Source organism: Scophthalmus maximus, chromosome 4, assembly GCF_022379125.1.
Source record: "Scophthalmus maximus strain ysfricsl-2021 chromosome 4, ASM2237912v1, whole genome shotgun sequence".
Taxonomy (NCBI): domain Eukaryota; kingdom Metazoa; phylum Chordata; class Actinopteri; order Pleuronectiformes; family Scophthalmidae; genus Scophthalmus; species Scophthalmus maximus.
In genome coordinates, this window is record NC_061518.1 from 11,914,576 (window position 1) to 11,939,868 (window position 25,293).

The 25,293-nt window shown below is 43.3% G+C and overlaps 1 protein-coding gene across 2 annotated transcripts in view; it reads right to left on the reverse strand.

Annotated features, from left to right (window-relative positions):
• Positions 1-6,384: 6,384 nt before the first annotated feature.
• Positions 6,385-25,293, reverse strand: part of sbf2 (SET binding factor 2) — an 81,279-nt gene continuing 62,370 nt past the window's right edge. The window contains exons 22-42 of one of the 2 annotated variants that reach the window (XM_035627955.2): positions 24,877-25,072; positions 24,177-24,304; positions 23,355-23,530; positions 23,058-23,191; positions 22,780-22,981; positions 22,107-22,303; positions 21,577-21,717; positions 20,217-20,300; positions 18,805-18,879; positions 17,353-17,531; positions 16,656-16,832; positions 16,112-16,213; positions 12,746-12,931; positions 11,555-11,681; positions 10,921-11,048; positions 10,335-10,559; positions 10,131-10,238; positions 9,830-10,020; positions 8,955-9,042; positions 8,741-8,872; positions 6,385-7,726 (exon numbers count right to left, since the gene is read on the reverse strand). In XM_035627955.2, the coding sequence (XP_035483848.2) occupies positions 7,628-7,726; positions 8,741-8,872; positions 8,955-9,042; positions 9,830-10,020; positions 10,131-10,238; positions 10,335-10,559; positions 10,921-11,048; positions 11,555-11,681; positions 12,746-12,931; positions 16,112-16,213; positions 16,656-16,832; positions 17,353-17,531; positions 18,805-18,879; positions 20,217-20,300; positions 21,577-21,717; positions 22,107-22,303; positions 22,780-22,981; positions 23,058-23,191; positions 23,355-23,530; positions 24,177-24,304; positions 24,877-25,072 (3,075 nt within the window). In that variant the 3' untranslated portion in view covers positions 6,385-7,627. The remainder of the gene's footprint in view (positions 7,727-8,740; positions 8,873-8,954; positions 9,043-9,829; positions 10,021-10,130; positions 10,239-10,334; positions 10,560-10,920; positions 11,049-11,554; positions 11,682-12,745; positions 12,932-16,111; positions 16,214-16,655; positions 16,833-17,352; positions 17,532-18,804; positions 18,880-20,216; positions 20,301-21,576; positions 21,718-22,106; positions 22,304-22,779; positions 22,982-23,057; positions 23,192-23,354; positions 23,531-24,176; positions 24,305-24,876; positions 25,073-25,293) is intronic. The other variant, XM_035627956.2, reaches the window with a different exon arrangement.

Below are 25,293 nucleotides of genomic sequence, written 5' to 3' on the forward strand. Positions count from 1 at the left end.
TGAAGTTGAGAAGCAAATCTCCCCCTTATCTTTGTACTGTACCTTTAATTCCCCAGAGAGGCTGTTTCCTCAGACACCACCCTGCTGGAGGAAAGAAGTCAAGGTGGTGAACATAGTGTGGTGAACTGGAGAAGAAGTGTGTGATTGTGTTTTAGAATAACCTTGTTATGAAGTATGCCAGTGAAAATACGGAGCACTTAACTAATACTAATACACAGTATAACAGTAGATGCATTTTACACTGTAGCTCGGTTTATTTGCTAAAGATTGAATTGTTTCTTAATAATAACTAAGAAGATAAAAAATGAAATAAAACACCATGTTTTTTTATGAAAGTAAAATGCTTTTTTTTTTTTTTCAAAGCCCCCCCACAATTCATAGATTGAGGAGATGCTGCTTACAAATAAAGACACAAAATTAGTCTCTAAAGCATGCAACAAACTTGACCCTCAATTCATTCCCCCTCGATGCCGTTTTCCTGGCCGTTACGAACAGTGTCCACCAGGTGTCGCCACAGGAGCAGGATCGTCCGTCTATTATCAAGAGAGTCAGTGTGCTGCTGCTACGAGCTCATGTGACTGCTTCCGGCAGCAATACCCCCACCACACAGATAAACACGCTCTTCTTTTGTTCAAGGGGAGAACAGAAACCCTGAATGGACATTATTATATTATTATTCTAGGAGCCTCAGCGAGTCTCCACCATTAGGTCATTATTTTGCCTTGAGCCTTTTAACTGAGGATGTTGAGTGGACTCCCCAGTAGAGCCATGTCGTCCAGATGTTGCAGGGTCCTTATGATTTTCACGCCTGCAGAACAATCCTGGTGTTATTCTGACCAGGACTATGTCAGTGGATCTCAACTCACCGGCATGTGTGTCCTCAGAAAACTATTTGTTTTTGAGAAGTTTTGTTGGTGGCTATTTTGTGTGTCAGTCTGTGGCACGGAAGGGTGAGGCTTTGGGTGCAGTAGAATCACTTCATCATCAATTCAACTTTCATGGGTTTTGTTGACAAGAAAAGAAAGAAAAAGCAGCTATCTTCCCCTTTATGCAGGGTAGTTGATAATTGATGTTTTTTTTAACATGTCACCTGCAGGGATTCACCGATTTTTGAGCGTCAGCAGATCAGGTATCAAGTGTTTGATCCATAATGAATACAGTTTCTTTGTAACATCAATTCATACACAGTGACTCAGCGTTTAGATCCACAGCCTCCCTGGCCTCATGTTTCTTCATATTGAAACCTTCCAACGAGTCCCAGGACACTGTGGTATACAAATCTTTAATTTAGGGAAAAGAGAGCACCTGTATCAGGTTGATGTTTGGAATTGGCAGATATCTCTTCAGTTGAGTATGACATGATGCATTCATTGTTATAGTTACCACAAAACAAGATTAATCACAGTTGATGCACTTGACACGCAGCATCCAGGTTTCAGTTTTTCAGTTTTGTTGCACAAACACATCGGTTTGTGCAACAAAGGACCACTGTTCTCACGAACACACACGTCATCCCCACCCTCACGTCTCAGCGAAAGAAGAGGCAATGTTACAGGAACAGTTCAACTGGGTGAAACTATCAGCTGTGGGTACTTGTTTGTGTCTCGTGTCTGCCATCCAGCCCGCACAATGAGCCTCTTTAGTTTCTGATGTCAAAACTCTCAAACCTCCTCGATTTGTCCTTTTTCTCCTCTTCAAGAAAGGAGCTGGAAGGAAAGAGACAGTTCAAGTAGAGTTCAGAGTTGTCAGAGCAGGAGATGAGATAAGAACCTGCATTCATACCCAGAGTCAACAGTCAGCACCATGCAGTTCTCCTTATACCGGCGGGTTACTGATAAAATCACACGTAGAGACACATTGTCCTAAACTTTTATCCAATACTATAACCGGGAATGTGGTCCATCACCAAAACAGATCAAGTAATCCACATGAATTCTCCTTTTATGGATGTCTTTATCCTTATGAGTAACAATTCTTTAATTGGCGCCCCAAGACAACATGTTACTCAGTAAATAAAATAAAGAAATATTCAGAAGGATTGCCGTGAATAAATTCACCGCAGTATGTTTCTTGAATTGTCCCTCCGGGGTATGTTAAATAGACTTGCTGTTCACATTTCCTCTATTAGAAGTATTTATATCCTGGAATCTGAAAAAAATGTGGCGCCTTTTTTTTGTGTTGTAAATCTGTTCTCAGAATTGGGAGTTTGTAATCTCCGTAACTAAATTGCACAAGCCCCTCGACATTCCATAAATAAGGATATCTCTAGTTGTCTCAGCCTCACCCCATGTGTCCGAAAAGTACCCTAATGTCCGTAACCAATTCATCTAATTCCTGTCCAAAATATCCTCGTGGAAGCTGATTTGAAGCTGGAACATTTTTGGGATTGTCTGCTGGTGAAAAAATGTTGGGCAGTCGCCTGATTTCTGGGTTTAGATGACTTCCCACAGTGACCTCACAGCCCTGAGCGTTTCACATGGCGGAGTTGACTCTGGGTTTAGCTGCGGAGACACTGGGGGTCACATTGATGCAAACTTCTGAAACCCCCACTGCCATCCCTTCAAGCTATAAATCAAATGTTTAATTGTTCTTTTCGGCTCATGGATGAGTGAGTGGGCGGTGTCCGGATAAGATCATCTGGACCTCGGTTGATTCATGCATTTGAAAATCTCCCAACTAGACCCCCATGTGCTGCAGCCAGCTGACATCATCCTGATTTCTAGGGTGGGACTCGATGATGTGTTTTCGAGCCGGTGAGATCAGCGCTTGGCGTCGCTGCACTTCATTTCTGAGCAGGTGCCCACTGATACTGAAGGACCCCCAGCAGCAGGGAACCAACTCTGCCCACATTGCAGAAGCACCCAGGAAATGGGAATTGCAGGGCGACATGGATAATAGGATTTGGAGGGCCAACCACATAAATCAGTATCATCTGTCACTTGAGTATTTTTTGGGGGCCTGTGGAAAGGCATTCGCTGCAGCTGTGACTGTACAGTACATGAACAGTTCAGAATCCAACACCAACAGATACGTGCACTCTTGAATTTATAGACTGCTTTTGATTTGTCTTTTCATGCGAGAGCAGCACACTTCCAGCCAACCGAGACCAATCACGCAGAGAAACACTTGGCCGAGTTACACAAAATCACAATTGCACAGCATTTCATTAAACATCTCAGGTGTGATAGATGCTTTCATTAGTCATTCGTGCTGAACTTCAAGGGAACAAATCATTTGCCGAGGCAGTCGTGTAAGCCCATCGCACGTCATGGTTATCTAACAGGGCAGAACTTGATCTCCTTAAACTCTCAAATAGATCATTTGCATGACTGTGGATTGATCCAGGCAGAGGAATGCATATGAGATCAATAACTGAAGCAGTTGGCCAAAGCACCGTCTGAAATGATTGGTGTCTTGCCATTCTATACATTCCCGCCGGATAACTTGCCTCTGTTTGTAGGCGACGCTCCTAGTCTCTGTTCCCCAAAAGCAGGAGGCTAAATATGGCAAGAGCTGCCAGAGGCTCTGCCAAGGCGTTGGACTGCTGCAGCTCTGCACCTGCTGCCAGTACAAGCAAGCTGGGAGAGATTGCAGCGAGGGACAAACACCCGTGGTGGGAGCCCGGAGAATCCCCCTGTGCTCGTCTCCCGACCGTCGGTTTCCTAACCTCCCCGTACGACCACAAGAGTCCCGCTCAGCAGCGCCAACCAGGCGCCACGGAGCCTGAGCCGGGGCCTCTGGCTCTGTCTGACATTCATTGCCGGAAAGTGAGACACCCATCATCATCTTTCCAAGCCCTGTTTTGTTGGCTCCAAAAAACAAAAAAGAATGAGTTGGAGGGGTGTTTGATTACCTTTCAGTGAGAGAACATCTTTATTGAAGATGGGGTGTTCACAAGAGGCCAGAAAGACGTGGCGTCCCGACATGACTAAAGAGTCTGCAGCCTCGTTCCCTTGAACACTGCGGAGCGAAAGAGTCTTAAATCCTTATTACCGTTTATACTCTTGCACAAATGGCAAAAATACCTCAAATAACACAAAGCAGCTGCGTTGATTGAAGCAGGAAGTCATTTCCCCCCTTGTCCGTGTTGTGTTGTGTCACTTTCAATCTCCCACCATCCCTCTGCTGAAACCACTCACAGCACAGGCCGCACGTTGATTTGGTTGTCTTCTTTTTTAAGATTTAAGATCACAGGTATGTTTTTGAGATCGCATTCACACGATGCCACATATCCTGCCATGTGCACAGCTGTGAATTAACCTGTGGTTGGTAAGAGAAAAAAAAAGTGATCCAAAAATCTGATCAAGTAAAGATTTTTGAGCCTAAGCTAATTACACAAAAAAGGAACCTTTTGCACCTTGATTGAACTGTATACATAAAGATTATATAATGTATCCTATAAACCTTTATATACAGCAGTGCTGGACCCGTAATCTGGCACACAGGCATTTTCCCGGTGGGCCAACGCTGTCTTTGGGCCGATACAATCAAACTTAATAACAAAATAAAAATAAATTATACAAAACGATAAAATGACCGGCTCATAAAGCAGGGGCCGCGACCCATTGACTCATTTTCCATACTGACGCTGGGCGGGTCCAATCACATCACTTTTTCTGAGTGTTCTTCTCTTTCTTTCTTGAAATACAAAAACATTTAAGCTATTAAGGTTTTTATATTTCTGCTGCCCTGAAAACTCTGGGGGTTCCAACAATTCTGGACCTGAATGTTTAATCATTCTTTTTTGTTGTTGTTTACACATGAAAGTGTCTTGATACAAGGAAAATCAGTTTATTAAACTAAAATGAGTTTTAGCTGTGTCTAAGAACCAGACAAGGTTTGTGTACATTTGTTTTGTTTGTAAAAAAAAGAAAAGAAAAAAAGATAGCAAAAGAGGATTGTATTTTTAGTTATGGTAAAATTATAACAATTAAAAAAGCACATAGACGTCAAGAATATAAGCACATATACTTAGATTTTATGAAATAATTTGAAATGATACCCCAGTTCAGTCAAGAGTGAGTGAGTACAGGGCGCCACTTGTCCACTGCACTTATACTCAGCTATGTAGTAGTTTGGGGGAATGGTACAGTAGGTGCACACGTAAGGGGACCACAAGGATGGTGGACTGGTGGGACTGGACTGTGATGGGCCAAAAATGCCAGGGACGATTTTTGGTCCCAGTCCAGCCCTGATGTACAACTATTTACCTGCTCAACAACCAGGAGGACGTTAAGTGGACGGCTCTCCTGGTCTCTCTGCTGGGTTAAGGTCTTGGCTCTGACGGGGGCCGTGACTCCAGAAGGCATTTGTCCTTGTTTGAAGTCAGTCTGTTGTAGATTGACTTTGATGTTCATGGACATTGTCCTGCAGCAAGTTTATCAACGTGTCCACAGGATAGTGTCAGGGTGGGTGTCTGCCAGCTGAACACCCACCCTGACACTATCCTGTGGACACGTTGATAAACGTGCTGTCCAGGCCCAGAGGAAGCAGAGCAGCTCCAAATCACGAAGCTCCCTCCACCGTACATGGGATGAGGTTTTCGTGTTGGTATGCGACGCCCTTTTCACCCCATACTTCGCGCTGCATATTCCTCACAAACAATTCAACCTTTGTTTCATCAACCATTAACATTTTTCCTAGTTGTGTTGTGCAGTGTCAAGCTGCTCTTTGGCAAACTTCACGCAAGCACTGTTCATTTTTTTTCTTTTGGAGAGCAGCTGCCACGGTAACAATTCCTGTATAATGATTTGCATTTGTTAGACTCATAAACAGATATGTGAGAAAAACAACCTGTTGTTTCTCTGAGCTTTTTATCTGTTTGTGTGTGTAGTTAAATCATCTCCATTCATAGTTTCTCTAACTGTCCATTTATACTTATATCTAAACTCCATCAGACGACTTTGTAACCCTTTCCAGTTAGGAGAAGAGGAGTTAAGTCACAAGATCTATAGCAAAGAGCAAACTCCAGCAGGCTTCAAGTTATGAATGAAAATCAATGATGCAGGAGAAAGATGGAAAATTCAAAAAACCCAGTAGCATGATTTGCAAAGTTGTGCAAACCCCCCAGACAAAGCTGTTTTTCTATAAAGTCCCTAATGAGTTATTATCAAAAATGTGATAATTTTCAATGAAACATTGCAGCTCTAAATATAACACTCTGAAACTCTTTCATTAATGTACTGTAGACAAGTGTATTTGCTAAAGTGTATTTGCTCATAATACTTCTACTTGAGCATATTTATTTGTAATAGATTATTTTTACACTGTATTCCCACTTTTACTTCAGTGAAGGATCTGAACATTTTTTTCCATCACTTGTGGCACATCAAACGAGCAGACCTCGTGGTATTAACTCAGTAAAACAAGAGCACAGGCTGTGAGTACTTTCAAGTAGGTTTGATTTATTTCCAAAAAATTAGTGTGACCACAAAACATGGTACGAAGATACAGTAATGACAAAAAAACTTCTGACACCTTTGAATTGTTTAAATTTTTTGTCCTTTTAAAAAATTAAATTGTATAAGGTTCGCACGAACAGAGAACAGATGAGGAGGATCTCTGAAAAACACACAATATATTTATTTTACGTCTGTAAAAGCCTTTAAGACACAGAGCCTGTCTGTACAATCTGAACAAAACAAAAACAAAATCTCCATTTTCAGGACAACTTTTCATCACAAACAGGGAACAGGCCACTCAGGTTTTTGCACAAGTAACGAGACATTTAAAAAAAAAAAGACTGGATGATCACATTAGAATCACGGTTAGAAAAGTATACTCATGTTCAGTACATACAGTATATAAAATGAAATGTCACATGTATTTACAAAAACAAAACATGTATCCACCACACTTACAGTTACACTTTTAATAAAAAATAATAATTTACATCACATAAGACAGATGTGTTATCCAGGAGTCAATAAACATTCAACAAAATAGAGAAAACATCACTTATTTAAATAGAAAATTGTCAGGTTACTCTTTTGAACTCACTGTGCAAATTCGTTCCATTTAGTCTGTCATGTGGAAATGTCATATGTACATTGTAAAGTAATGTCTTAAGCCTCGGCTGCATCTGTTAGAAAATCTATATTTGATAAGGAGTGCATACTTTAGAGCTAAGTGCAAACACATTGCTTCTCGATGTTGTGCATTAAAATCTGAGATTTGGCGGTTCATACGTCTCTTCAAGCAGCAATAACCTTTCCTCGTAGTAAAATATTTGATAGAAATTCTTTCAGAGGTTATTTTCTTTTAAAGTCTAAAATTGAACCCACAGTTTGAATGGCCAGTGATATTGCTTTGATCTAGTTACAGCTTAAGTAGGATAACATTTCCTTGGTAGTGCAGTCCCATAAAACATCAGCTTATCTTCACCTCGTCCTTGTCGGAGGCAACAGAGGATGGAGCTGACAGCACATGCGACGTGTTTGAGCGACTCTGAGTGACGACCAGCTGCTAAGTAACAGACGGAGAGTGGGATGGACACTACTTATCCTCCGCTACCAGGCACTTTGTTCACTGTGGTCCCCGAATCTGAAAGCTGAGTGGACACGGTCGTCACGTCTCTGCTCTCAGCCGCCCGACGCTGCCTCTGATGTTGCTGATATGACCTCAGCGTTCAGGCGTCAGAGATGCAGCTCTGGATCTTGTCCATCCACAGCTGAGCGCTGGGTGCGTCTGAGGCGCAGAAGTTATAGACTCGCTTGCTGGTCTTCAGCTAGACAGGCACCAGATAACAAGGGTTAAATGTGGAACAAGAGGGCAGAAATAGGCCAAAACAGCAGAGAGCGCTTCGCTGTTCTCGGCACAGACGGGTTTCATTCACGTGGGACTAAATTTAAACACATTCGCAGAAAATTGGTAAGAGAAAATGTGAATTAATGTGGAGTTCCATCCACTGTTGTTATCCACTAATTTCTCACAAGTGAGAATCCATCTTGCCAGGCTCCAAGCTACTTTCTTGTGGCTGACCCACAGTGTATCGGACCAATCGGCGTCCTACGAGGGACAAAGTACTGGCAGCTAATCTTATCTTAGGTGTGATGTGAGCCAGAGGCTGCTGTTGGTTAACACTGGCAGCTGCTGAAGAGGTTTGCTTAGATGGTGCTATGGCATCAGTTATGTCAGGAAGTGGAGAGAATATTTCCTCACTAAAAAAAGAGCAGAGAACGGCAATGAAGATTTTTCTCAATTGAAAACACTGTTTTGCTCTTCTCCCGACTGACTTGTGCAACCGTGACACTGACGGTGATACACAGATGGCTCATCCAATCACATGCCAAGGAATTTTTTGAAAGTGCTTGCCCCTTTCCAAACAGCACATGGTTCTGTGAACAGAACCATCTGGCATTAAGCTTCAATTGCACTTGGTAACATTTGAGTTTTTCTGGTTACATTCAGCAAAGCATGGAACAATTTCCAACTTCCCCCTCCCAAATTTCTTACAAATGTGTAAATGTGCAGCAAATCAGGTGGGTGGAAAAGCACAACATCTTAATATGTCGGGTCTATTTTTGTCTGCTCACATACAGAGTAGACAGTATCCTGTGTCCTGTAATTAAAACAAGGACAGCACAGTCACAGTGTTTCTGTTCCTCATTGATTAAGAATGTGCTGAAAACATGTTTTCAATATGTAAACGCTGCAAAAAACTAAATACCATTGGAAATGTGTCTGCTAATGAACAGATTAAACACTACTGGACGGACATTTGTGTTTACAGTGTACTCACGTCAAAGAACGCCTTTTCACTGATGTGTTTGGGAGCTCCGATAGTGGGCGCAGCGATCACCACAGACTCCACCTCCGCAAGATCGATGTGGCCCCTGCAGTTGGTGTCCTCCCCGGTGTCGTAGTACCTCAGCTGTGGAGACATGAACGTTAACCTGCGCCCTGTCGCTCGGGCGAGGCAGAGGCGCGTCTTAGGTGCAGTGCAGCTCGCTCACCTGGTGTTTGGTAATGTCCAGAACAAACCAGCGAGGTTTCCAGCCTTTCAGCAGCGCTCCGCGTTTATACAGGATCCCCTCGTAAGATCTGAGACACAAACACACCGTGAGATACGAGTGCATTTCGACCAGACGTCTCAGATGGTGGTTGTTGTCGGTCAGCTTGAACAGTATTCCTACCGCGGTCCTTTTTTTTGTTTGTGTTTGTTTATGTGGAGTCTTTCCCAGCCTTTGTTACATAGGAGGCAGAAAGACAAACTGTTCCTCCATATGTTCTGCTCCGGCACTGTTTGTACATTATGTTCCCGCTATGTAAAGAGGCCCAAAGTGGGGTGTGGGTTACTCTGAGAGAAAAGACCAGGGGTTCGAATCTGGAGGTCACAACTCTCATATTTCAACTTTCTCAAAGTGATGTTGAACTCATATTTCTGTCTCAATAATTTCGCCGTATTGTAAGACAGTAAACATCTGGTAATATTGAAATTTGTATGGGATAAAATGAATACAGAGATAATGTTGGTGGACACTGACACTATTGGTACTACCCACTTCATCTTTTCAAACATTATTTGGAATAAGAAATGTGATTAGCAGATTCATGAAAGTGACAAAAAACATTACATAAAACATATGTCCAACTCGGGAAAACATCCAGGTATTTGAGCCAAGAGTATGTACTTTAACCTCAGTGTAATTGTAAAATTACACACCCAGAGTTTAACAGAGTACAGACAATCCTCACAAACATGACACGCAGCATACCACAGCACTGACTCATCTTCAAAAACTGGACTGGCCCCTCGGCAGCAGTTTGTCAGCGAATCAAATGTGGACTTCATATTTGTTTTTCGGAACTCAGGAAGTTCATGGCCCACCTGTTCTCCTCGCACTTGGGGGTGAACTGGTTGTAAAGTGTAGCAGCGCGGCGGTTGATGCCATTGGCCGCGGTAGTGGTGCGATCCTCGCCCAGTGGGCTGTCTGGCAGGTGCAGCATGGAGCGGCGCTGGAAGGCCTGCAGGCCGGACGTGGGAATGAGGCCTGAGATGGACACCGACTGTTTACAGAGCTGCAAACACACAAGATAAAAAGAACAGTTTTGCACAGTTGCAACAACGGGATGCAACTAGGTGTGTTTTAAAAAAAATGTAAGGTCATCTATATTTTCCTGACACACACATTTCCTTCTTGTTTTAGGTCTTCCAGAATGCTCATTCTGACTCGCTCCAGAGTTGTCTGCCATTTCTCAGGGGCCTGGTTGAGCTCGCCCTCCAGCTTCTCGATGTCCTGCATAAGGAAAAACCGGGAAGATAAATGTGACAAGGGAGCCAAGGGCAAGACAGGATGAAACTTTGGCACAATGTTTTGGTCGTGAGCTCTTACAGCGAGGAGTTTGGTGATAGCGTCAGGCTGGGCCCGGCTCACGCTGCTGTAACACGGCCAAACGATCCTCCTCTTGCTGTTGGAGATGGTGCCCGCCTCCTCCGAGCTCTCCAACCTCACAGCCATCATCCGCCAGTCGTAACAGGGCCCCGTGGACAGAGTCTCATCCGTAAAGAAGTCCCATTTATTCAGGCTCGGGATGCCGATCGAAGGCTTCAGGGTCACCTACGACAGAAATGTTTTTTAAGGAGAATCAGATGTACTCCTACCGTGTTGATAAGATAAAAAACCCTGGAAGAACGGTTCGAGCAGAATTTGTCTGTCAGAAAACTGCAAGAACACAAACACACACATATATAAACAATCACAAAACAAAATAACAGTAACACTCATAAATAAAATAGAATCATAAGAAAAACTCCAGAGACTTGACTTGGGCAAATATTTTTGTTCTTACCAAAGAGTTCATTTTTTATCATTTTAGTTTACTCTATATGACAGAACATGAGAGACGGCACCAGGCAGTGATTGTTGATCCATCAGTGTGGGAGCTGCATGACTCAGGCAGCCGGTCCGAAACACTCACCTCGCTCTCTGACGGGCTGTACAGATAGTTGAAGAAGATGGGGCTCCTCCTGTGCATCCGGTTGATGCACTCCCAGATACAGATGCCTCTCCGGGCCTGCTTGTCACCTTTATCCTCAAACAGCAGGCCTGACAGAAACACAGAGGAGATGCTGCTGAGCACGTGGGCCAGTTCGTCTCCGAGATCGTTTCAGTTGATTGTTTTTTGTATTATATTAGTAGATATAAGAGGAAAAGGGTTCATCACTGGAGAATAAGAATCATTTCACATAATTGATCTTTGGACAGAGAGACAAACATCTCACTTCATAATTTCCAGACCTTTTATGCCTCTGCTTAGCAAACTCAAACTTTTTTGGATCAGAGGTTTAGATGCACATTACAGGGGAATTGAAAATCTAATCAAGTTGGCAGTGGCGGAATTGTCATTTATGTTGATGTTTATTTTAAACAATTATCTTGTTCCTTACTTGGATACGTTAAAAGTAAAGGGAGAGCTTGTTAAATAACCTTTAATTTGAACATGGTTAAGTTCTACTTCTGGTGCAGTAATCTTTGGCTTTTTGAAAATAACATACAGTTGTTCTGGTGCAGCAACCCCCCCCCCCCCTGTTAAAATTGCAAAGGACACTGACCATGTTCCAAGCGCTCATAGTCTGAGTCCAACAGGAAGTTCTTGAAGCGGTTAGAGATATGATGATAGGCCAGGAACTTCAGATAATACTGATTAAACTCAAACTCCAGAGGATGTTGCTCCAAAATCTGCAAAGTCAAGAAAAGATGGATAAGGATCGTTGGTAACAGAGAGAGAGAGGGTCAGTGTGAGTGTGACAGCTGGACCGTGTCCTTGTGTTGTGGCTTCCTATCCCTCCACTGCTGAAAGGACCAATTAGAAACAGGAAAGAACCTCCGCTGTCCATGAGGGGGCAAGGGTTGATGACATCATCACTGCCAGACACTAGCCAGACTGACCCCGCCGGACTGCAGCTCCATTGTTCCCATCCAGTGGTGTGAGGTGGCCAACAGAGAGAAGTGTTGAATATTTGAGGCCACCTGGGTCTACTGGCAAAAACAACAGCTGTTTTGGAGATGATGAGCTTCTATTTTCAGCTCTTCTTCGTCCGAACCCCTTTCCCCCCTGTTTATAGTCCTCCAGACCCCAGGACCCCCGCCAAATTCTCCCCTCACTGCCAAGCCTACAGTTTCAGAAGACAAATGCAGAAACTATGTGTTGATGTAAGTGTATGGGAGTGGGTCTGTATGACCCCTGGAGACGCACACACACACAAAAAAACCTCACAACATTCTCTAAAGTTAGTATTTCAGAGCAGACACAGATCTCCGGACCTCAGCTGTATGGGTCAACCCCCCCCAGCGAAATCCTGAGGTGCACACAAGCCTTCCTAGAGACTCTAAATCCCCAATTTTCCACATGCTGCTCTAAACACGCACTGAATTGTGAGGGGATGCTGAAACACATGCGCTGATCACCGGGTTCACGGACCATCTGGGCCGCAGCTTCCTCGCACACACACACACTCTGTGGCAATACACTGTCGAAATGACATATCCAGAGTTGGGGAGTGCAAAACTAAACCAAATGTATAGTTAATGGCAGCTGAATTTCTCACATTCTTCACCCTCTCGCCTGTTCGCGTTTGAGGAATGTGATGAGCTCATGAAGTCAACGTGAATGACGTTCAGTTGTGGAGGGATAGCAGAGAGAAGTCTCGAGCAGGGGCAGGGAGACTTGAATGTAGTGAGGATTGGTGGTGTGTGTGTGTTGGGGGGGGGGGGGACACACGGACGGACGGACGACACCTCACCTGGTGCACACAGTCTAGGAACTGTAGGAAGATGGGTGTAAAGCCGCTGCCCTGGCTGCTGGGACTCAGGTTGCTGCGCTGACTGAACTTGTGGCCGAAGGACAGCCACTCTTTCTCCAGCAGCACCTGAAAACCCTCCAGGGTGCGGTAGAAAGGATCGCTCAGCAGCTGCACCAAAGACACCACCTGCAGACAGAAGGAGAAAATGTGAGCGAACCAAAAGTAAAAGAAAGGGAAGGACTTTTTTTTTTTTTTTTTTTACAGTTTCACATGATTCTAATCTGCACTATTAACATAAAGCAGAACCAAGGAAAATATTTTTTGTTTTCAGTGTGTTTCTCCTGGGTCGTGGTTTGTGTGTTTGCTACAGTGCGAAAGAACAAAATTCCAACGTACACTCATAAAGTTTGGTTTATATGAAAACACATTCTCTTTTGATACGGTGAAAAGAGCAATGGCGTAAAATCTTTCAGGAAATATATTCGATGGAAAAGAGTGTGAGGAAGTCTATATAAAGGAAACTTTGCGTTTGTATTGTAATTGCCAGACTGTAACGCTGTCAGATTTTAAAACACAATAAGACTGAGGAATTAAAAATAGAAAAAGATATACTGTATATTTGCTGATGACAAAGTGAATCACTGATATGGATCTTGGATACTGGATCTTTGTAGCAAATACCGATACTGGTATTTGAGGGTGAGAAGGTCAAATAACCATAATTTGATACACAATTATATTGTGACCAAGATTTTGTACTGTGCTGGACATTTTGCAGTAAAAATGAACTTGCCAGTGCTCTCTGATAAAATAACCTAATTGCCAAAAACAAAGACATACATTCGGATCTGCAGTTTCCTCAATTAAAATGTTTTAAAAGTTTTTGCTTAAATCTACAAAATATTCGAGTCAGCAGTAATGACAGTGTTTGCTACAGGTCTGATGGTGCAGACCTGTACAGTATGTCATAAAATAAAACAATCACACACAAACATAAAAAGAAAAAAGAAAACATTTAAGTTTTTTTAAAACAGTCTAAAGCATTTCTCAATATTCAATTGATAATATTGATAATTCCAGTTCACCAACCCGCTGTCACTGAGGGAATCCAAAATAATGATAAATATAAAGAGGTTGGAAAACTCTTATATTTTGGAGACAAAACCGTTTATCATCATTTCACCATGAGAAGACGAGGAAAGTGGCATCTGCTCCACCACCAGTGAGCAGCATTTTCTTTGTCTCCTGACAACATAATGTGTAACTGATCATCTGCTATCAATAACCTTTATATAACACTGCAGCGAAGTCTTCAGGCGCACTTGAACTCACGCCGCAAAAAAACACCATTTGAGAACCGCTTGTCTACACATGCAACATGCCTGGCCTGCTCCCCTGCCCGTGTCTCCTCCAACACGACTAATGAGCCCTGACGCGTGTGGAATGAGTGGGGGAAAACAGTCCATGACTTCCCCGTGGGGTTTACAAGACCATCCAGCCCTGACTGGTGGAGAAAGCCCCCTGTGCCCTGGCACTCAAATAAGACCCTCAGATTATCGGGAGACTACAGCAGACCGAGGGATTTAAGGCAGAAGAAAGGCATGAGACAGCAGAGTGGAAATAAGAAAGAGGGTTAGACAGAGGATTAGAGGGAGAAACAGAATACAGGGTTGAGACAGTTCTGCATCCTGTCTGCTGGGTGTCTATGGTCCGTGGACGGAGGCGGGGGAGCCAGAGCATATGGAGCCCATTTGCCTGTGTGGGTCGATCAGGACGTGGCGTGATGGAGCCGGTGGCCCGTGGAGAGAGAGATGCTCTGGGCTGAACACGTGCCTGGCATCAGGGATCCACAAAGCGCGCTTTGAAACAGCAGCCCAGGGCTTCACCAACCCCCGTAAACACATTTGAGAGACAAGCACTTGCAACACAAACATGTGCACTTTAACAGGTCAACATGGAAAATATGAGCTCAGAGAGCAAACATGCGATGAAATGCTGAGCGCCGCGGCAAACAGATACTGGAAATTGATCAGGATCGAAAAACAGACTTTTTGTTTACATGCCTCAGAATCAGAACCGTGAACTATTTTCTTGATTGGAATCAGCACAAATCAGTGACACGTGGCTTCAAGACTTCAGACCTTTTCATTATCTATCTCTGCACAACCGTGACAACAGTGACACAAGCGATTGGAAGATGAGCAGGAAAGGCGGGGGGCTGGCAGAGCGGAACAGATTTATGATTCACGCACGGCTCATGCAGAAGTGCAGACTGAATGGATTCCTCAAGTGTCTGTGGAGAATCACGAATAAACTCTGTCGTCAAAATCCAAACATACATATTTAAAGTATTATCATTTTCTGCTTTCAATCTCGACATACAACACTAGAATAATGGAGGAGCGACAGAACAGGTCCCTCAAAATAACACTGAACAGTTTGGCTGATGTTTAAACAGCTGTCTATGAGCCAAGCACTGTTAATCAGGTGCCCACTTGTTAAACTGTTGTGTGACAGCATCTGGATTCTGTTTACACCTTTTTGTTGTTTTAAATTGAGATGGGAAGTGTTTTTTTTTTTTTTCATGAAAACAATTTAAATAACTGTGTTAAATGTAATTCATTATGTAAACAACTGTTTTATGAACATCTTTAACAATTTTGTTGTTTTAGTCACAGCTTACTGATTTCATTTGTAGCCATTGGCAAGTTTCATTCAAATGTTTTAATGTTATTTTTTGAAGTTTTGTGCCTGTATCAGTGCACGTTCAATCAATTACATTTTTTTTTAATCTATCCAAGAGGAAAGGATGTTACTGGATATTTAACTGAGTGCCAGTAACTCTGATACATCACTGCATTTCATTGCTGCTTCCCACTAATGGTGGTACATTATAGTAATGAATTAATGTGTCCCTTTTGATCCACAAGGTGCCCCGTGGTGTTTTTATCAACTGCTATGATTATAAAGAGGGGAATGAAATGTAACGAGGACCCCCGTCTGAACTTGCACCAGGGAAGAAATTGTTTACATGCACTTCACAACCCCATTCTTCTTATTCCTTCATTTACAGGCCTTCGGGTGCAGTGTTGGCATGTAATGGTGAGCGGCTGCACAACAGGAATGATTTGTCTAAACTTCTTTTCATTAGCATTTACAGTTATGCTAGCGATCGCATCTCTGTCAGGTATTTCGTAATATTTCTTCTTTGTTTCGAATGAAAATCTGGTCGAAAAATAGCTTGATGCAAATGTACCTTAAGACAAACTCTGCAACATGTCAAACCTCACTGGTCTAGATATTGTCTTCACATCTGTCCTACTTACTTAGTTTATTTCTAAAAAGGTATTTGGGCATTTCTCTCACTTGTGTAGTTATGTCCCAGCCTTCCTCCAGGCTGAGGAGAACAGATGAGCCGCTGTCCAGAAGCTCCACCAGAAACAGTGCCAGCTGCAGGATCTTGTGAATCTGTGGGGATCAACATATGTGCATGTGAACACACACACACACACTCACACTCACACACACACACACACACAGACACACACACACACACACACACACACACACACGATTAATCCTCCGTCTGCATACAGTACCATTTTTGGTCTACTTATTTGCAGAGTGCTGCTTGTTGCCTGCTCAGGGTTTCCCACAGATAATGATATGTTCAATGTAAGGACAAAGGCTGCACAGGGTCAATCAGATAACCAGCACGATAAGTGCTCTGCTGTTATCCCATCGTTGTGAATCTGCTTCCCTTGGGAAACTGGCTTCAGAGTGGATTTATCCGTTATGCGAAACTGATGCAGAGGATGAGCAGGAAGAGTGGACTGCTGGGTCGTTCTCACACACCAACTCAGAGTCACTGTGCTGCAGTAAAAGGGCAAATATTGTTGTGTTCTGTCACCTGCAGGATCCATTCAGAGTCCTCCAGGGCTTTAAGGAAGGAGTCCTCCGAGTCGGACGAGGTGGCACTGGGAGCGCAGGCCCGCAGCAGCTTTTTAAACGCAGCTTTCACCTGCCGTGTGTCCGCAAACTCCACCGGCACCAGTTCACAGTTCAGAGAGGAGTCGACTCTGAGGCCCTGTCAAAACAGATAGACGGCAGTGACAGATTAAATAAATATCACCAGATGCAATGTTACCTAATGTGTTCTAATATTTTGTCCAAACCATTTACACATATGGAGGAGCAAACATATTAGAACCACATTTTACAGTTCCATGCACTGTAAAATAAATGTGGAGGAAGGGGAGCGAAAAGCACAACTTTTTTATTTCCACAATCCACCATATAAATAAATATGCCTCTGCGCTGGTGACAACCATGGCTAGAGGCACTGTGTTTTTAACTGTGACCTCAAAAAATATGTTTTTGGCCATAAATCAAGAATTTAATGGCTTTTTATGGCAAAATACACCTATCACCTTTTATCAAATTTCTTCAACATACATTATGACAGATATACTAGACAGTGTGATTTTATAGCAGAACGGTTGTTTTGGATTGAAATAAATTGAAAAGGTGCAATTACAACAATATACAACAGTTCATGACAAAGTGTCCTTGCAGCCACCAGAGAGCAGCTTCCTTTTCATTCTCACCCTTAAATGTGACTTCTCTCCGAAGATGTACAGGGCCGCTTGCTGTTTGAGGAGCTGAGCCTGCAGACCGCTGCTCCCTGCAGGGGGCGCCAGATCCTTCCCTGCTAGTCTGGCACCCACCTCTCCTGCCGACGGATGCTGGCCGAGTCGGCTGCTGGAGCGCAGGCTGGCCCACATGCCTGCAAACACACAGATGCAAACAAAAGTCACACACACACACACACACACACACACACACACACACACACACACACACACACACACACACACACACACACACACACACACACACACACACACACACACACACACACACACACACACACACACACACACACACACACACACACACACACACACACACACACACACATGTTGACCCGTTCAAATGCCACTGATGTACACATGCTGTCAAACAAACTAAGGCTGAATAATGACCAACACCTGACATGCAAACTACATTTTCATGCACAGCGGTACAACGGTGATTATGTAAACACCTTCATTCTTTCAGTCCACCAACAAAGCAGTTGTCTCTGTGAATCGGGAGCGCTGAGATGTTAGAAGCAGACGATGTTGGAATTTCTTAGTAATTCAAGAAGTCTATAAGCCGTTTCACAGAAAACCAGCATGAAGTACTTAAAAAACCAGCATGAATCATTATCTCTATCATGAAGGACATGATTTTTCACAGTAATCACCTTCAGCCCTTGTTGAATTTATGTGGTTGTCAAACTGCTACTAATGTCAGCTTCTGCAAACAGGGCAGTTATATAACAAGCAGCCTCTGACCAAATGGACAAGACATCTCTGAATGCCACTCAGAGAAATCTTAAAATTGTTGGGGGGGGGGGGGGGGGTTCAGAACTTCGGTTTATACGGAACGGACAATTTTCAAAAGCTGTTTGGAACACAAATATGATCAACAATGTGTTAACACCTGAGGAAAGATTAATCTGACTCCTTCCATCACAGCTTGTCACACACTCATTTTAAATGAATCCCCTTGAGGCACATTTTCAGAGCGGTCGAGCTGTTTTCATTATACTAAAGACTACGACCAGAGGGGGCCGCATAGTGTGTGTGATTCATGACTTGTCTGCCATGAAAAAACAGCTTTGTTCAGTCTCAGTCTGGACCTGGCTCTTAACTGACCACAGTACGTCCTGCTGCGCCAACACATTAACAATGGAAAAGGCCACATTAGAGCAGCCACGTTGGTTTGTGAAAAACCACAGCTCCCTGAAGAGCTCCCACAGAGTCAGCCATGATTAGTACTGCGGCTCTCAAAGTCTTTGTACATGGTTTGCAGCGTGATGCAGAGTAGACGTTACTTGGTTAGTGAGCGCTTGTGTAGGTTCGAGGGAAAAGGGTTGAAGCTTGGAGAATGTGTTAGAAAGCGAAGGAGCGTTGCAAGAGGACCGGCAGCGGAAAGAGACAGTTGGACTATACCTTGATGGTGGTTTCTCTCCTTACTGGCAGGTTTTTGGTGTGAGTGAGTGAATAGTTTATCTCTGTACTCAAGCACTGGGTGGTTGTTTTGTACAGGTCGCAGAGAGGGAGAGGGTGGACGAAGGCAGGGAGAGGGGCATGAAAAAGATAAATCATGTCAACATCATCGGAGTATCACCAACTAACCTACCGACCACGTCAGACCACGGTCATGCAGATGAAGAGTTATAATGATGAGGATTGTACTGGTCCATAATATTGAGTGAGGAGAATGATTGTCACAGCATGCATTAATATGTTTGTCGGTGATTATGATGGATGGCGTGAAAACAAAGGGCCAGGTGTCACATTTGTCGGGCACAAGTGTGACACGCGTCTAAATCAAACCGGAGCACCAGCGTGGAGTCACGGCATGCTCTGCATTTGTTCACTGCTTAGGTGGAGACGTGTCAACAGAGGTTGAGTTTATTAACACATTTTTCAAGGCTCAGATTCGCATGGAAAACTCCGCATCTCATATTATTTGACATCTTTAAATGAAAAGACTAACTTTTTCTATTGGACAGCAAAATTACTTGTTTTTAAAAATAACAGAGAGATGGACTTTACACATTTCAACTGTACATCATTTTTTTAATGTAAACTTCTTTTACATTTTTCGCTATAAAAGTCATTCAGATTCTATTTATTAAGTTCAGGATTTCGTCTTTTAAACCTGATTTTTTTTTTAAACTTGCACTCTAGGGTTATTACTGGACAGAGTGAAACTCTCATTTTACAAATAGTTTCGAGTGAAGTGTCTTCCCTTATATGGCGCTAACAAATTTTGAGTCATTTTCAGAAATGCTTTCACCTTTGACCTTCACCTGAAGCAGCGACTAACACCTTAGACATGCACCAACACAAAACACCTTTGGCCGAGAACAAAAACCTCAGTAGTGATGCTTTCCTATGCAGCCATGATGAGGTATCAGCGTAAGCATTGACATTTTTTTTTATCTGGCATTTACAGTGATGCTTATTTGCCAGGAACAATAACAAAGGGTAATGTGGCAGTGTGTTTCTGTTGTGAGATCTAAATGTGTAAACTCCAGATAAATAACAGTGTATAGTGTAAACATGTACAGCTCTAGGCTACAGATCCCAACACAGAAAAACAACAGAGTGCAAATTTTGTTGTAGTCAGAGTCTGAAAGACAAGAGGGACAGAAAATGTGGAAAACCAGGAGCGCTGGCAAAAACAATCAACAGCCTCCGTAAAAAAAAATGTGATTAAATTGTAACCTATCCTCTAACTGAGTGGGCGAGCCTAAAACACTCATAACTTTATTCTTGTAGATGAATGGACTGCAGTACTGTGGTTTTCTTCACTGGCAGCAGGTGGAAAAACAGAAAAAGGAAACAACACTCACCTCCTCTGGTAAAGCTGTTTGAGAATGGGATGTCTAAATGGACAGGAGCCATCTTTGGTATCCTGGATGTCCTTCTTTCACTGCCTGAAGACAAATCGTTCATGTGGGTGTCAGAGAAGATGGATGGGCTGCACAATGACCCCACGTCGTCCTGTGATTCTTACATAACCTTTTATTGTGTAAATTTCCTCCCAATTGTTACCAAAATATCAGATACAGTATTTCTCCCAAGCAGTCTCTCTCTCTCTCTCTGTCACACACACACACACACACACACACACACACACACACACACACACACACACACACACACACACACACACACACACACACACACATAAGTAGGTTTGCTCTGGTTTGCTGACCAGAGCAAACAGAAAGGGGAAGAGAGAGATTGCCTGAAATACAGAGCTTCAGCGAACAAAAATAACTCTGATGAGTGCAAGTCTGCAGTTTTTCTCTTTATCGGGAGCGATGAACTCTACATGACCTCTTGTCCCTCGTAAACAATCTTTTTTTTTTTCCCACGGCGGCAACGAGGCCATCGCACAGCACATTGAGGTCAGGTAGGAGCACGGGAGACAGGTGACGTAGCTCTACTCTGAAGGAACTAATAAAGCCCTGAGTTATATCTCACAGGCAATGCTAAGTGACTGAATCTGTCAGACAGTAGATATTATATGAAGTTATGGTTGGTCTAATGCTGTATTCATGCCACATGTGAGTAACTGTATCAATCAATTTTTCATGTGAAAATAAATATTGTTGAAGCCAATGTCCAAGTTGTAATTACTAACTAACTAAATAAATGCTCTGACACATTTGACCTGCTGATAAACAATACAAGCAAGCAAACCTGGTGAAGAGGGGAAGGCATGATCGCAGCCTGAGAGGCACAACTCAGGGCAACAAGGTCAAAGTCTACTCAGTTTGGTTTTAACAGACCTTTCTCATGCCCAACAGTTGGACGTGTCAAACACATGTTTAATTGATAACGGTGTTGGCTGCGAGCCACGTAAGTGTTCCATTGTCAGGCGTACTGGTTTGGCAACGAGGAGGTGCTTATATGGAAAAGAATCACCATTAATGTTTTTTTCATATCTGAGGTTCTCCTGTTTTGACAAGTCAAAATGTTCAAAATGTTTTCAAGTCCAGTTGCTCCTGATTCAACACCCTCGTGGATAACTATGACCTATGATGATTGAGAATTTCCATATATATTGTCAAATCCAAAGGATCCTAGAGGCAGATCCGAATATTCAAATAGCAGAGAGAACTGCTATTATTCTCTCTGTATTTATTCACCAAATTAATTAAATCAGACTCTGACCATGATTGGACTCTTGGTGTAAGGGTGTACCTGGTGAGAGGCCAATGAGCGAGCGGTTGGACAGGGTGTTGGTCCCGTTCATTTTGAAGTAGATGGGGATGGAGTTGAGGATGGCTTGCAGGTACTTCTCTTGTTCAAGACTACTGGATGAATCGGAGGATGAGGCAGGAACTAAATGCAGAAGAGAACACTTTATTTAGACGGACAAATAATAATGACCACCACTTAAAATTCAAAACAGCAGAAGTAAAGATTTGGTCTTTTATGGGAAAAACATCAGAAGGTTTTGTTTATTTCAGACGCAGAGCTGCCCTAAGCAGTAGAACTAATGCCACTGGCTGAGATATGATAAGAATTGATCATAGCAAAACTCAATTCAAACTCACTTCACCAGTCAGGGAGTGGAGATTTAATTTTTTTTTTCAATGGAGAAAAAAAGTCATCACCACTTATTATTTCACTTAAGATTTTGGCAAGCATTTATTCCTTGTTTTTCATACAGAGATGCTTCTCATTACGTTTAAATAACAGAAAATCCATGCTACTGCGCATATGCACACCTGCTGAGGATGGATTCTGTGACTTGAACAATCCCACCACACTCTTGCCGTGGAAGCCTCCTGACCGGAGCAGGATGGCTTTGGTTCGGGGATGTTTCCAACACACCACAGGCAGCCGGTTGTGTCTGTAGCAGCGGGCCACTTTGTGTAAACTGCTGTCCTGCACTGCCTGAGGGACCACCAGCAGCCCTGGGTAACTGACAGAGAGAGAGAGAGAGAGAGAGAGAGAGACAACAGACATCTCAAAAAAAAAGAAGTTTACCCTTCATAAGCCACTGTGGAACAGTTTGTCCATACAAGACAGAGAAAAACAGCTTAAATAAAAGGACTCTGTCAGAATTTACAGTCAAGGTGGGAGTGGGAGTAAGGCTATATTAGTCACAGCATGTGTGTTTTGGTAAAACAGGCTGGATTCAAATCTAGTTGCCTAATAGATAAGTCCAACATCCCCCCCCCACACACACACTAACACTGGCCTTTTGAGATATTGATGCTCAGAAAGCGTCTGGCTGGGCTTCAGATCCTGCAAACTAATATTCTCACTGCCGCTATGCTGTGATAGTGAAATCAGCACAGATCAGCGAGTTTCTGGGCTGATTCTAATGCTGACACACTGCTGCAGCTGAAGTTGCTGAACTGGCATCAGGCGTCCAGCCCCTGTGAGGGGGAGTACCTGCGGCAGAGGGAGTAGAGCCTGTTCACGGCGGTGATCTTGAACTGCTCGCCTGATTTGGAGCGAGACGAACTGGCGGTGATGGTGCCGAGGCCCAGGCGCTGGTAGTCGCGGAAACAGGACTGCTCCACCAGCTGCTCCATTGTGGACTTCTCTGATGCTCGCAAAGTGCTGCTGGGGGGCGGCTCACCATCGTCTGATACTGAAACACACATGCAAAGCTGAAGTCTCTTTTTCTCCCTCAACACCATCATGTGTCAGTGTGTGATTTCCCTCACTTGAAATGTCATCATCTTCATGCCAGGTCATTCTGCTGCCTCTGTCGTTCTTCTTCAGGGTGCTCTGGCTACCACGGCCCATGGTGATCTTCCCAGCCCTCTTTGCTCCCTTGACAATAGTTTTTGACAGAGTTCTGTGTGGAACAAAGGTAGAAAATAATTAACTATGTGCAGGTAGAGCAACATAACATTTCAACATTTTCAAAGAAGAAAACCTGCTGAGGCATGTAATACTTCATATAGCACATTGATTCACACATGAAATCAGTATCCAGTGATGTACACTGCACAACGAACCTGAAGCCAGTGTTCCTCTCTTTTTGCTTGGGAAGGATTAGCTGAGGTGCTGTTTGTCCCGCAGCAAACGCAAAGGAGCTGAAGATGGATTGTGGGTAGCGGATCCTCTGGAGGTGTTTCCTGAAGATCTCAACCATCTCTGAGCTCACCTCCTCATCAAAAGCCACTTTTATCAACTAAAAGACACATCAGTTAAATGAATTATTTAGCAATAGGTTACATTTTCTCACCTTTTTACCCTCAAACATTTGTTTAACTGTGCAGATTTGCAACTTTCACATCCAACACATGGTTAGTTAAACAGCCCATGTATGGTTTGCAAACAGATTCCAGTTTGTGGAAACGCAACTAAACTGTCCACAAAAAGATCCAAGTGACCTACACTCCAAAAACATGGGCACTTTCACCAGCCGTGTTAGTAAAGAGATAGGAATGAACCATAACAACTTTTTCAGCAGCATGTCTAAGGACTAAAAACACATGCTTGGCTGAAAATTGCTTCTCTTTTGATTCAAGGAATCAAGCTCAAGTTATGAAACACAAGACCATGGGGTTTGAACTTGATGTGCCACACTGAATGTTCTAAGTAATTTCAAGTTTTGCTGCTTATTTATTAGTTTGGAAATAGTTTGTATTTGTAAATCCTCAGGCGAACCAGCGAATTAAGAAAAAGCATTCAGTTAAGGAAGCAATGTGAATTTCATATCAGAAGCGCAGATGACACTACATGCTGCTGTACATCACCACTGCACCTCACTGTGATCTACAATCTCAGAGAATCACATAAAAAATCTGACACCATGAGTGTGTTTCAGCGTTTACCTGAAATGTCGCAGATCGGAGCTGCAGGCCTTCCTGCATGTTCTGCTGCAGTTGGTTCTGGATGCTGATCTTCTTCTCTTTGGTCAGTGTTGACACTGGGAAAGCCCTGATGACTGCCTGCTCCCCCACTGGACACAAACAGGAACACAGACCAGCACCACATGACTCACGATCGCTGCAGCATCTCATTACGGTCACAACACACTGGACCAACACCTATTCTTGTATTCTTTTTTTGGCAGTTTATGCTTTTGCCACCTAGCTGACAGTACGAAGGTGCAAGGAAATGAGGGGAGAGAGAGAGAGTCACAGGGAATGACATGCAACACAGGTCCGGTTCTATTTGGTTCATGGTCGGCACTTAAAGGGGCGTCTAGAAGGGCATTAGATCATTAAAGTGATGAAGAGTATGGTTTACCAGGGTTAAGTCTGCAGAAGGCATTGTTTCCTTGTCGTTGTTCCCTTGATTTTTGATAACACAAGGATCATTCAACAAAAATAACAAAGATAAAAATAGTTTTAATTGATTTGAGCAGAGAAGGCTGCTATGGTTGTAATATACGGGAGGCGGTTATTAGTTGAAAGTTTTATTTTTGCTGACTAACAAAAACAAGTACTAAAACAAAAATATATTTAATTGATTTGAAAACTAGCGCAGGAAAATATCCTGCAGTTAGTTTTGCAGCGGTCCAGTATTTACCCAGTGGATCATGGGGGATGCCTTTGAAAATGATGCGGTATGTAGTGAGAAAGAGAGCGCCCTCTGCTGGTAGAATGTGTGGGCCCCCCAGGAGGCCCCCAGTGGCCTCCTCCCTGCCGTCAGGATCCAGAAGCACGCGCAACCCCTCCAACACCAGCTCCTCCCCAGGAAACAGTGCTGGACGCAGAATCTTAGGCTGATGGCAAAAAAACAAACTTTACGTTATAACAGGGTCAGACACAAACCTGCCCGTGAACACGTCTGAACTTAAATTCAGACATTTGCTGTTGACAGTTAGCTACTCAAATGAGGGATTAAGAAAAAAGCCATTTGTGTCAGTTGATCAGATAAAAAAAAAACGAACACTACATCCGCACTGAACAACTATAAGCTTTGCATGCACTCAATATCAAAAAA